The sequence below is a fragment of the Colossoma macropomum genome, unplaced genomic scaffold (genome assembly GCF_904425465.1).
Source record: "Colossoma macropomum unplaced genomic scaffold, Colossoma_macropomum, whole genome shotgun sequence".
In the NCBI taxonomy this organism is placed as follows: Eukaryota; Metazoa; Chordata; class Actinopteri; order Characiformes; family Serrasalmidae; genus Colossoma; species Colossoma macropomum.
Window position 1 is genome coordinate 24,434,312 of NW_023494786.1, and position 12,320 is coordinate 24,446,631.

The window sequence follows — 12,320 nt, forward strand, 5'->3', positions numbered from 1 at the left end:
ACAGGCTATCTCTAAGAGCTTCTGAGAGTGGAAAGCCAGCACTTACGGAGAGGCCCCAAAGAGTGGATAGTGAAAACAAGATGAAAACACCAGCAGCCCAGCGCAGGGCCAGAGCCACTGGTTAACGCTTGCTGGACACATGCTCAGATCTGTTAGAATCTAATGAGAAAGAAAGAAAGAAAGAAAGAGACAAACAAACAAAAGAAAAGGAAGAACAGACACACCACTATCAGCCCTGGTGGTCAGTAAACAGATGTACCTTTGACCTGCCGGACCGATGTTAGATTCTTCTCGAAGCCGTCGTCAAACTTGGGGTTGGTGACGGGTTCAAAATCGCTGGTGTACACACGGCCGGAGGAGGTGGTGTAGCAGCACTTGCACATGCAGGTGTGGTAGCGTAGACGCCCCTCATCCAGGTACGGGTGTGCAAGAGCATCCTTCGCTGAGATCCTCTTTGACTGCAGATAGGAACATTTTTTAATGTGAATAGATAACGTTATAGTTTCTCTAAAACATACAGGCTTATGCAGAAGTTTGGGCACCAAATTGCATGTTTTATTAATTTTCTAATCGCAAGTAAGTCAGTAAGTTGCAATTTCTAGTTGCAAGTATATGTACACACCCTCTACAGGGAATAAACATAATTATAGCATTTTCTGCATAATTCAGTGCATAATTTGTATTTATTTGTGGAATTAGCATTTTTTTAAAAAAATAAACAAACTTCTGCACATGCTGCATTGCATGTATTTTTTTAATCAATAAACGAATGTAAACTGTATCAATAAATTCAGGAAATAATCAGTAGTTGTGCATTATCATTTGCAAAAGTAGGTTGCATAACATGGTAACTTACCATCACTAAATAATTTAGCATCTTCTACTCGGAACAGAAAATCAACAAAACATGCTATTTGACATGCACAAGCATAAGCATAACAGCATTTCTATTGTAAAAAAACCTTGTATGTCCAGAAATATAATTTGTAACAGTAAGAGAAAAAAACCTAACATGTTAAACTAAAACAATGACAGGGTTGCTTTTCGAAATGTCTACTGGTCTGTTTGTTATTGAATGTTTTTATACAATGCAAAAAGGGCAGCTGACACTTTTAAATGGAGTAAAATAATAAAAGCAGAGTCAAGGTTGACAACTGACAATAAGCTATTTTGCTGTGCAACACTAGAATACAAAATGCTCCAGTTCAGTGAACCCTTTGAAACTTGACATAGACTTTATTTTGTTTGTTTTACTGTGCAGTTAACTTATACAACACCTACACATTTCTACCTATTTTTGTGATAAACAGGTATTGACATCTCCATTATGATTCTATAAAAGCAATAAGTTAATTTATGTTACTACCCAAAGGGACATTTAAATTACAAATGAATAGTCATATATTATGATGGGCTGCTAAGTGAAGCTTAGGGATGCATCGATACCATTTTCTTTCAGACTGAGTGCATATTTTTTAGTACTTGCTGACACCGAGTCTGATACCATAATGAATTGCCAACTTAGAATGAAGTAGTTGTTAGAGTAAGTGATTCGCAATTATATCATTAAAATCTATCTGATACAGCTTCTCCAACAGAGAAGTATAATCTTTGTTTCAAAACAAGTGCAATAGTGAGTGCAAAAGTATGTTTTATAGTTTTGATCCTGTGCTCCTCGTCTGTCTCTTTCAACAACAGTCTCTGTAGCTCAGTGACGGCAGGAATCACAAGTCTTTTCAGTTGATTGAGCTGTAGTTAAATGTCCTCTAAATCCAGACATACACTGTGCAATTTTACAAATCTTGCTTTTGGATGAGTCACTGTAAGTTTGAATAGACTGTTATGTACAGACAAAGCCAACAGTTTATGTACTCGCACTGTATGAAAATGCTCAGTCCATGCTACGTGAAACGCCACCTCTATAGCCACATCTATCTATGAACAATTTCAAATAAAGCAGTTTCACCCTGCGCACTGAGGACTGTGCAAACTGAACTACAGCAGCTCTGCTAACCACAATATGCACTGAAATATACACAGCAGGACAATACGGTCAGTCTAAAGCCTATTTTATGAAGATAGTTTTTAAAAAATCAACATCTTAATTTTTATACCTTGCTATTATATTCGGTCAAAAAGAGTAAAGTTGGCAGACATGGACCTTGGTAGGTTAGCAAATGTTGACTTTTTCACCTCCGTTTTGCCAGCCTATGTGTCTTCAACCGTACTGGAGAAGCAGTCGTGATTGTGTTTGTGTGTGTTTAAAAATGGCCTAAAATCACACAGTGTATTCCTGGCGGGAATTCACCAGGGCAGAATGTTTAAAGTGATCAACAACTTGCGCACCACAGAGTCAGTAAATCCGAGCGAGCAGAGCCTCCTTCACTGCCAGCTTGAGTCATCTGTTTATTAGCGTGGCAGGGTACACTTGGCTTACATGACATGGTCTCAGCTGGTACTGATCATTGGTATCAGTGTCCTTTTATGAGGCTGAGTACAAGTAATGACCATGGTATTGGGCTGATACCCGATACCAGTATCGTTATCGATGCATCCTTAAGAAGGCCTGATCAGAGCACTTACCGGGTCAAAGACCAGCATCCGACAGAGCAGGTGAACTGCCTCATGGGTGGCCTGACTGGACAGGGTGTAGAGGACAGGAAGTGAAGGCTGCAGAGACAGGAAAAGCAATTAAAATCACATTCAGCACTTATGAGCAAGCTGGAACAGAAAATGTCAGTTATCAGAGGTGATAACAGAACTACGGTGTAATTCAAAATGAAATATTTTTTACTCGTAGCTCATCGAGACAAAAGGAGTTGCTGTCGAAAGTGTGAATTCTAAATTAAAATAAAGACCATACTTATGTTCACAAACAGAAGCAGAAATATTTTATTAAGATTTCAACTGTTGTTGTGGGTTCAGTCTTTGTTTATTGTCAATTTGTTTTTTTCCCATGTTCCATGAGGTGGAGACTCTAATGTGTTGACACAGAATGTAAATCAAATACGTTCATAATTCATTGTGTAACACATTATGTAATTAAATAACAAGAAATAGCAACTAAGTATAGCAAAACAAAAGTAACATCTAAGAGTCAACTAAAGCGTATAAACAATTAGATTTGTCTTTTATTTAATATTAAATATTAAAAAAGAAATATTTCTCACTTGCAGCTCATTAAAACAAAGAGATACTGTCATAAGTGTTAATTCGAAACTTGCAACTGGTACCACATTTGTATTCAGCAGAAAAGGAGATATTTTATTATGATTTGAATTGTTAATGTTGTGTGTTCAGCCTCTGGTTTTTGTCATTTTTCTGTGTTTTTGCCATTTTCTGACGGAACAAAGGGAAAAAGTCAGAAGTGCAGACTTGACCCTGTTGATGCAGAACATGAATGGAATGTAAACCCATAATGTAGCACACTATATATGTAATTCCACTTGAATAGTATAGCAAAACAAAAGTAACTGACTTCTAAGGGTTAACTAAAGCTTATAAATGATAGCATTTGTCTTTATGTGACCATCACAGCATGTGATTGTGAAAATTACCTTTCAAAAAGAAGTAATTATTATTTGTTATATACTGCTTTGCAAATTAAGGCCCTTATAATTGCTACCAATTACAAGCCTCCTATAATCATCACTAAGAACTGAAATGAGGCACGACGCCCTAAAAACAATCTACCAATATTTCAGACAGTGATCGTTTTAAAGGATGTTTTTTAGCCAGCAGCTGACCATGAATGGGGCCTCAGCACCTGACTGTCCGTACAGCATACGTTCCGCTCTTCCAGCTCCCAGCTGATGTGTGTGGCGATAGCTGTGTGCGCAGCAGTAGAGGATGTGGGACAGCAGAAACAATGAGCAGGGTTATTTTTAACCCTGTCTAATTATCTCCACCGCCCACCGCTCCCCCCCACCCCCCAAGCCAGCTCGCCAGCACCGTTGATTGAAAAAGCCCAACGGTAATCGTTTGTTTTCCCTGATTAGGTTTTTTTTAGTGTGAGTAGTGAACAGATGCGAGCACTGGCTGGTGATTCATGCTCATCAGGAAAAGAGTGCTCACTAGTGCGAGTGCACAAAAGGCTACCGCTGCTGGAACAGAGGGGAAAGGTCTGGATGAGTGGTTGGATAGATAGACAGACATACAGATAGACACTCAGGCAGACAGATAGATGTGCAAAAGGAGAAGATAGAGCAGGAGAGATGAAAAGAGAAAATAAAAGATGAAAAAAAGGAGAGGAGGGGAAGGGGAGGAGAGCAAAGGAGAGGAGAAACAAAAAAAGATGGGATGTTAAATGAGAGAAGAGATGTGAAAAGAAAAGAGAGTGTAGAAAAAGAGAAGAGAGAATACAATCTGGCAAAAGAGAAAAGAGAAGACAGGAAAACAGGGCAAAAGAGAAGAGTAGAGAAGAGAAGAGAAGAAAAGAGAAGAGAAGAGAAGAGAAGAGAAGAGAAGAGAAGAGAAGAGAAGAAAGGAGAGGAGAGAAGAGATGAATGGAAGAGTGCAGCATGTATCTCTCCACAGGCTGCACTCAGAAACCACTGGAGAGGACTCAAAAGCAGAGTGATAATGGAAGGTTTTTAAGATGGTAAACATCTACCACTTGTTTGTGCATGTGCCTGAAATTAACTGTTCCAGATGCCACTGTTTGAAATCACTATCTGGGTATTTGTTACATCACATAAAATCAGGGGAATAAGGGGGAAAATATAATTTTGATAAAGGAAAGTCTTAAAAATCTTATGTGGTTATACAGTGGGATACAAAAGTCTGAGACTGCTGGTGAAAAATGCTTATATTTTGCATTTTTTTTCTAATTTAATATAACAGTTTTCATTATAAACAATATTATCAGAATAAGAGTTTGAGTAAAATCTCTGAAATTTAACACAAATTTCTGAATTTCTTAGTATTTGGTCCACCTTTTGCTTTAATGACAGCCGGCAAACATGCTGGCCTGATCTCCAGAAGTTTGTGCAAAAACTCTGACAAGTTGTCTGAACACGAGCTTCAACAGACTTTTTTGCACAAAGACCTTAACATGGTCAAATATTTGCTTAAATTTTGAACAGTATAAATAGCCCAAAACACTGAACATTTTACTGGTCATAACCTTTTCAAGATTTTCACTGTGGTCTCAGACTTTTGGACCTTACTGTATGTGGATATGTGCTGACATATATTTAATATTTCAATTAATTATTTCTCTATATTACTTTGGACAAATGTGCACCATGTGCAAATGTCCTTTTTTCCTTTTCCCATTGCTACAATGAATATGCATTCACTTATTATAGATGCTTCAGTGACAAAATTAGTCAGAACGCAGATCCCTAAATGGTACCCGTGGAAGTACACGAGGTAACAGGTTGGAATGGGGTGTATGTGTGTGTGCTGTGCAGCAGCATTAGGCAGCTTTAGCTCAGGATTAAAGGGAGACGCAGCTCTAGACAGATGAAGAGGAGGCTGAGGGCCTCTCCATGCCCTGTGATGCAAAAGCTCAATTAAACTAATGATGAGTCAGGAGAGCCGGCGCATGACATCACCGGCACGGGCTTTCAGTTATGCCCGGCATGCCGACCGCTCCAACACATTCCGCCCTCGCATTACTGACAGAGCGAGTAATCCAGCTGAACAGAGCGTCACACATGGTCTGGTGACAACAACTCCTTTCGCTATTACACAGGGAGACAACAGAGATGCTAAAGAGGCTATTACTGAATATAACTCCAAGTGCCAGTATCAAATGGGAGCATCAACAGTGCAGTTTTGTTTAACTGGGTAACACGACTTGCTCTATTATATCCTTTGAGGATAGACCTTTCCCGTTAAACACTGCACCATATTTCTAAAGCAGGGGTCCTCAATCCCAGTCCTGGAAAAAGTCCAGCACAGTTAAGTGACTTCCCTACTCAAACACACCTGAATTAAAGGGCCAACACCATGGAAAACCAAATTTCCCTCACTTCTTTTTTAAATAAAGCGGTTTGAAGTAATATTGAAACACTGCCAAAGTTTCAAAACATACTATTCACTACCCAGTCCATACAGCCTATATATGGACACCATGCTGCAAAAACAACCCATTTTGAATTCATTGTTTCTGTGATGTCACAAAAACCAGCTCATTTACATATATCTACATATTCAGCCTACAGCAGTTTAGATCCACCCATTCATGCTGAACTTGTAAGGAGTGCTTCGGCACTGAGTCCTCTGTGAATGAGGCACAACAGAGGACAGCCAATCAAAACAGAGCTCATTTATCTTATGTCAGTCTAAAAGGCATAATAACAAAAAACAGCTTATTTATTCTACAGGATAAATGGGAAGTGGGAGAACGGTCATGTAAAATGAATTGTGTTCATTTTCGGTACATGCAGCCACACAAATGTTATGAGTGGACCTTAAGGCAAAAATAAAATACAAGAAAATTGTAAAACATGGGCCCTTTAACTCATTTAACTGTTAACTGTACTGGATTCTAGCCCCTCGGGGCTGTAATAGATCTACCCATGTGTTCATTCCTTGCAACTGTTGGGAGGTTGGACAAGCTTTACACACTGTTGTGAAAAAATCCCATTTAACCTAATAAGAAACTGCACCGCACTTTGATTAGAGTCGCTGCATAACGCAGTTAGTTTAGATGGGAATTCCACAGATTTTTCCAAAATGTACTGAAATTTCTGCATAATTACATTACTAGGATCTTAAACAAATTCATTCAGAGTGCTTTGACATGAAATGCAACATTCTGGAGAAACGTAAGTCAGAATTACTCTGTGTTGGTGATGAGAGCCAGACATTTAAAGCATTTAATGTCTCTAAAAACTCCCTCACAGACAGTTGATACATGAAATGATTATGAATACGCTGCCTGAAGCATTGTTTTATGAAAGTTCTGAGATAAGATTTTAGCCTAAAACATATTTTTAAAAAAATAGTAATTTTTTTTCTAGAATGCACCATTTTATATCAAACCAGTGACTGATTTATGTACAAATTTTGAAAAAGTGGTGTATTTCCCCATGCGCTTGCAGCTAATTGAAACTAGGCAGGTCTGAAACATTTAATTTGCCATCATGTGAACATAAGCAACAAAAAACTACATCTGATTTTAAATGCATTTGAAATAAACAGCATTTTAAATTACTAACAACCTCTAAATGTGGGTTTCTGTGCTGTGCGCTGTAGTTTCTCGTCAGACTAAATGCTCTGTAAAGCTTGTCCAATATTGCAGCAGTTGGTATGGGAAACACATTTGTGTGCACAGCAAGGACAGATCAACTGAGGTCCCCGCTCTAAAGTATAACACTTGTTTTAGTTTTCTCTACTCTGACCTTTGCCAAAAAAGTTTGCTTTAGTCCTAAATAAAGTAAATAAATTACAATACAGAAAGTGAACACTGCATTTTAGTGAGTTTTACTATTCGCAGACAAACCCCAGGAAAGCATAAAATACCACAACGTTTTGAATATAAAAATAAAGCTGGTTTCCCTCTTATTGGCTCTTGTTGAGGGTCACGGCATGAGGCTTCCTGTGTGGCCACTTCCACGTGACCCTCCTCTCAGCTACCATACCCCAGCACGTTTCAGCAACAGGTGCAGAACACAGCCTTCCCCAGTCAGGTCTAACCCCACTCCTCCCCTTCTGCCAGCAGTGTGTGTGTGTGTGTGTGTGTGTGTGTGTGTGTGTGTGTGTGTTTGTTCTCTCAGCCACCTCTCCCTCACAAACACACAAATAAGCCATTGATCATCCTGTCTGCACAACAACACACACCCGTCAGCAGCAAGCAGGACAGCCAGGCTGAAGGAATGCTGCACCTGGGAGTGGACCCGGTGTGGACAGACAAGAGCACAGGCCACGTCTGTTTGTTAGTCTTTGTTACAGGATGCAGGTTTGTTAGTGATACCAACAACTGAAATACTGTCTAACAGAGGAAAAGGCCCTTGCATGCAGAGCCCCAAAGTTATAGAAAAAAATTAATCTAGGTTAAAAGCAGACATTTTTAGTCTTGTATTTAATTAAAATACAGCTTCATGAACTCACAATACTACTGTTCCTTGTGTGATTTTACTTTTTTCTGTAGCTCTTGTATTATTCTTTTATCTCTTCTTGGAATTTCATTCAGTTCAATATGACACAGTGGTGTATTGATTCAATTTATACAACAGTTAGTTCCGGCCACGCAAGCTGATTGGTTGAGAGGCGTTCTAACCGTGCTGATATTTCGCCACAACTTCACGTTTTTTTCACCAACACTGTATCACTCTGCTGAGACGCCGTTGCTAAGCAACAACTTTGACAGCTGTAGGAGATGCTCAAGCCATTTGAACGTTTTTTACTTCTTACTTTGCCACAAACAGAAACTGGACACTTTTAAGATTACATTTAACCGACAGCCGATTGGGTCAGACTCTGAAGATGAGACTACACTAAATTCCCAAACTGTTTTCACCACTGAGCAGCTTTTCAGTCGGCAGCTGTGACAGAAAAACACCTAAACCACCTGGAATCAGCCAGAAATTAACTGAATACCATTCGCCAAACTAAATGGGCTGTAAGATGCTTTACTGACTGGCTGGAACAAAACAACATTAATATTGATCTGGCAAAAAAGAGACAACACTGAGATAAACTTGATATTGCATCAGTTTTATGGCTCAGTCCAATTTGGTCAGACTCTGAAGAGGAGTCTACACGTTTGCCGAATGGTATTCATTTCTGGCTGATTCCAGGTTGTTTAGGTGTTCTTCTGTCACAGCTACCGACTGAAAAACTGCTCAGTAGTAATCACAGCTGATGTTATTTCGCGATAACACACTCCCTCTCGTGTTCTATTGCTTAAATATGTTTCAATACAGCTAAAATAAGGAGTGCCTGAAAATGTGCCTTACATTAATATGTTAATGTTTCCATTTTCGGTTTATTAGACTTCAAACATTAAACATTTTAAAAAGTATATCTGAAACAAAAGTTCTTTATATAGTGTCCATAATTTATTGCTCTAGTCATAAGCTAATGTTAGCACCAAGCTAACACGCTAGCCACAAACTAACACTACCAGTTATGAAACAACAATACAATTCGATAAATTAGATGTGCTGTTACATCCCTAATTTTTTATTTATGTACCTTCATTTTTGTTTTTTACTTCCTTTTATTGTACTAATATTCCTTTGTCTATCGAATTTATGTTAATACTTGTAAAGGACGAAACATGCTGTAAGCTACCATTAAAAAGTTTGGAATACCAATTTTAATGCAGGTAGACTTGTGCAACTTCCTAAGTGTCAAATAACTAGTAGAAAGCTAGGAATGTTAGATGTGTCTAGAATGACAAAAGGAGCTGTAGATGCTTCTACAACCCCGTATCCATAACCCCATAAGTCCATTCTGTGGAGTGACGAATCACACTTCTCTATCTGGCAGTCTCATGGACGAGTCTGGGTTTGACAAATGCCAGGAGAACATTATCTGACTGCACTGTGCCAACTGTGAAGTTTGGTGGAGGAGGGATAATGCTATGGGGTTGTTTTTCAGGGGTTGGTCTAGAACCCTTAGTTCCAGTGAGGAGAAATAATACTTGAGCAGACCAAGACATTTTGGACAATTGTATGCTTCTAACTAGGAACAGTTTGGGGAAGGCTCTTTTCTGTTCCAGCATGACTGAGCCCTAGTGCACAAAGCAAGGTCCATAAAGTCATGGCTGGGTGAGTTTGGTGTGGAAGAACTCGACTGGCCCTCACAGAGCCCTGACCTCAACCCCATCGAACACCTTTGGGATGAACTAGAACGGAGGTTGTGAGCCAGGCCCTCTCATCCAACATCAGTGTCTGACCTCACAAATGCTCTTCTCGATAAATGAGTAAAAAATCCCATAGACACTCCAAAATCTTGTAGAAAGCTTCCCAGAAGAGTGGAAGCTGTTATAGCTGCAAAGAGGGGACCAACTCCATATTAATGCCTATGGATTTAGAATGGGATGTTATAAAAGCTCCTGTATGTGTAATGTGTAGGTGTCCCAATACTTTTGTCCATACAGTGTATGTATATAATTAAACAGGAATCATTAATATAACAATTGATTCCAAACTTTGGAACAGTGGTGTATAAACAGTTTTTCAGTCAGAGTGGAAGTGAGGATGGGTGTACAAAGCGTTAGCTAAGCTCCCTGCTCTCATCCAGGAGCGGCAATTTAGCAAGCCGACACTGACAGAGACAATAGAGACGCCACAGTGTGCGTCGGGGTGAACAGGGTGCACTCTGTACCGTCTGACAGCGTCAGCCGTGAGTGTGTGTGTGTGTGTGTAACAGAAATACAAGCCAAAAGAGGAAGTGATTGAGAGAGAGAGAGCGAGAAAGAAGATGAGAAAGAGGAGGATGTTTTTTTTTCCAGACTAAATTGTTTGTGTTGAGATTGAACATTATTATACTAATGTCCCTAATAAGGATGGGACAGTTTTACAAATACAGTGTGATACAAAACCCAATAAATAATTTCATAATTACATATTACAGAGTATATGTAAATCGTTTATTGCTAAAGTCTCCCTGCAAAGTACGGTCAGAAGCAACTAAACACAAGAATGCTGTGAATGAGGAACAATAGAAGCAAAGTATACACTGATCAGGCATAACATTATGACCACGTCCTTGTTTCTATGCTCATTGTCCATTTTATCAGCTCCACTTACTATATAGGTGCACTTTGTAGTTCTACAGTTACAGACTGTAGTCCATCTGTTTCTCTGTATACTTTGTTAGCCCCATTTTACACAGTTCTTCAGTGGTCAGGACCCCCATGGACCCTAACAGAGCAGGTACTATTTGGGTGGTGGATCATTCTCAGCACTGCAGTAACACTGATGTGGTGGTGGTGTGTTAGTGTGTGTTGTGCTGGTACGAGTGGATCAGACACAGCAGTGCTGCTGGAGTTTTTAAACACTGTGTCCACTCACTGTCCACTCTATTAGACACTCCTACCTTGTCAGTCCACCTCGTAGATGTAAAGTCAGAGACGACAGCTCATCTGCTGCTGCACAGTTTGTGTTGGTCATCCTCTAGTCTTTCATCAGTGGTCACAGGACGCTGCCCAGAGGACACTGCTGGTTGGATATTTTTGGTTGGTGGACTATTCTCAGTCCAGCAGTGACAATGAGGTGTTTAAAAACTCCAGCATCACTGCTGTGTCTGATCCACTCAGACCAGCGTAACAAGTACGCAGAGAAACAGATGGACTACAGTCTGTAATTGTAGAACTACAAAGTGCACCTATACAGTAAGTGGAGCTGATAAAATGGACAATGAGTGTAGAAACAAGGAGGTGGTCATAATGTTATGCCTGATCGGTGTATATGCTGCGTTTGACTGAAGCTTTTAACTCAGAATTTCCCAATACTATTTAGGAAAAGTAAAAGAAAAGCCCCCACCAGCTGAGAATTCCTGCGCAGAAAGTCAGGATGATGTTCTCAACTCCGAGCTTAGCGTATGACGCTGAATCAACACAGCTGCTCACACTGTCAACAGTAATGAAGAACCACTTGTCTACTTTTGTATGAGATTTGCTTTACATCAATCAACATACAGACACCCTATAATATCAGGATGAGCATACGTCCTCTTTTTAGGACCTATAATACATGTCTGGCTGGAATTTCTAAACTGCCTAACAAAAAGTGCTGTCCTCCTGACCCTAGTGTCCTCTTTTCTGAAAACCAAAATGTGGTTACCCTAGAAAACACTGACCATAGCAATCGCTATTCTAAGAAAGTATATACATTATGAACGTTAAAGTAATCACTCGTATCACTAACGTTAACTGGCTAACTTGTTGCTAACAACATGAGCTGTCATGGAGGAGGCCATGTTTTTTAGCATTTTTTGTTGCACGAATGAGGTCAAAAATGATGTAATTCCAAGCTCTGACTTCCCACTTGCAAGCAAATCAAACAAAGCAATAGTCTCTTGCATTAACCCATTAACAATCTTACCAAGTAAAAAACAAGCGTCTTAATAGAATCCGATCCCACGCAATCCACAAAGACACACAAAATTAGACCATTTGCACATAATCTCAGAAAACAAAATTGGGTGCAAATGCAGTGAACCATCTACTTTGCTTGTTCTATTGTTGCTCATCATTAGGACAGGCCACACCTCTGTGACTGGGTCCAGGAGTGACTAAGACTAGAGTTCTTTAATAGAGTATTTATCTGCTCTTGAGCTCAGAGTTTTCATTTTGTGGCCTGTTTGGCCCTGTGTTTTGGTGTGTGAGTCATTTGGCTACTTTGACATGTTAAATTGTC

General features: G+C 39.6%; 1 protein-coding gene across 1 annotated transcript in view; it reads right to left on the minus strand.

Annotated features, from left to right (window-relative positions):
* nlk2 (nemo-like kinase, type 2) overlaps positions 1–12,320 on the minus strand; it is a 100,216-nt gene that overhangs the window by 5,404 nt on the left and 82,492 nt on the right. The window contains exons 8-9 of the mRNA XM_036564650.1: positions 2,584–2,670; positions 260–458 (exon numbers count right to left, since the gene is read on the minus strand). Coding sequence (XP_036420543.1) covers positions 260–458; positions 2,584–2,670 — 286 coding nt within the window. The remainder of the gene's footprint in view (positions 1–259; positions 459–2,583; positions 2,671–12,320) is intronic.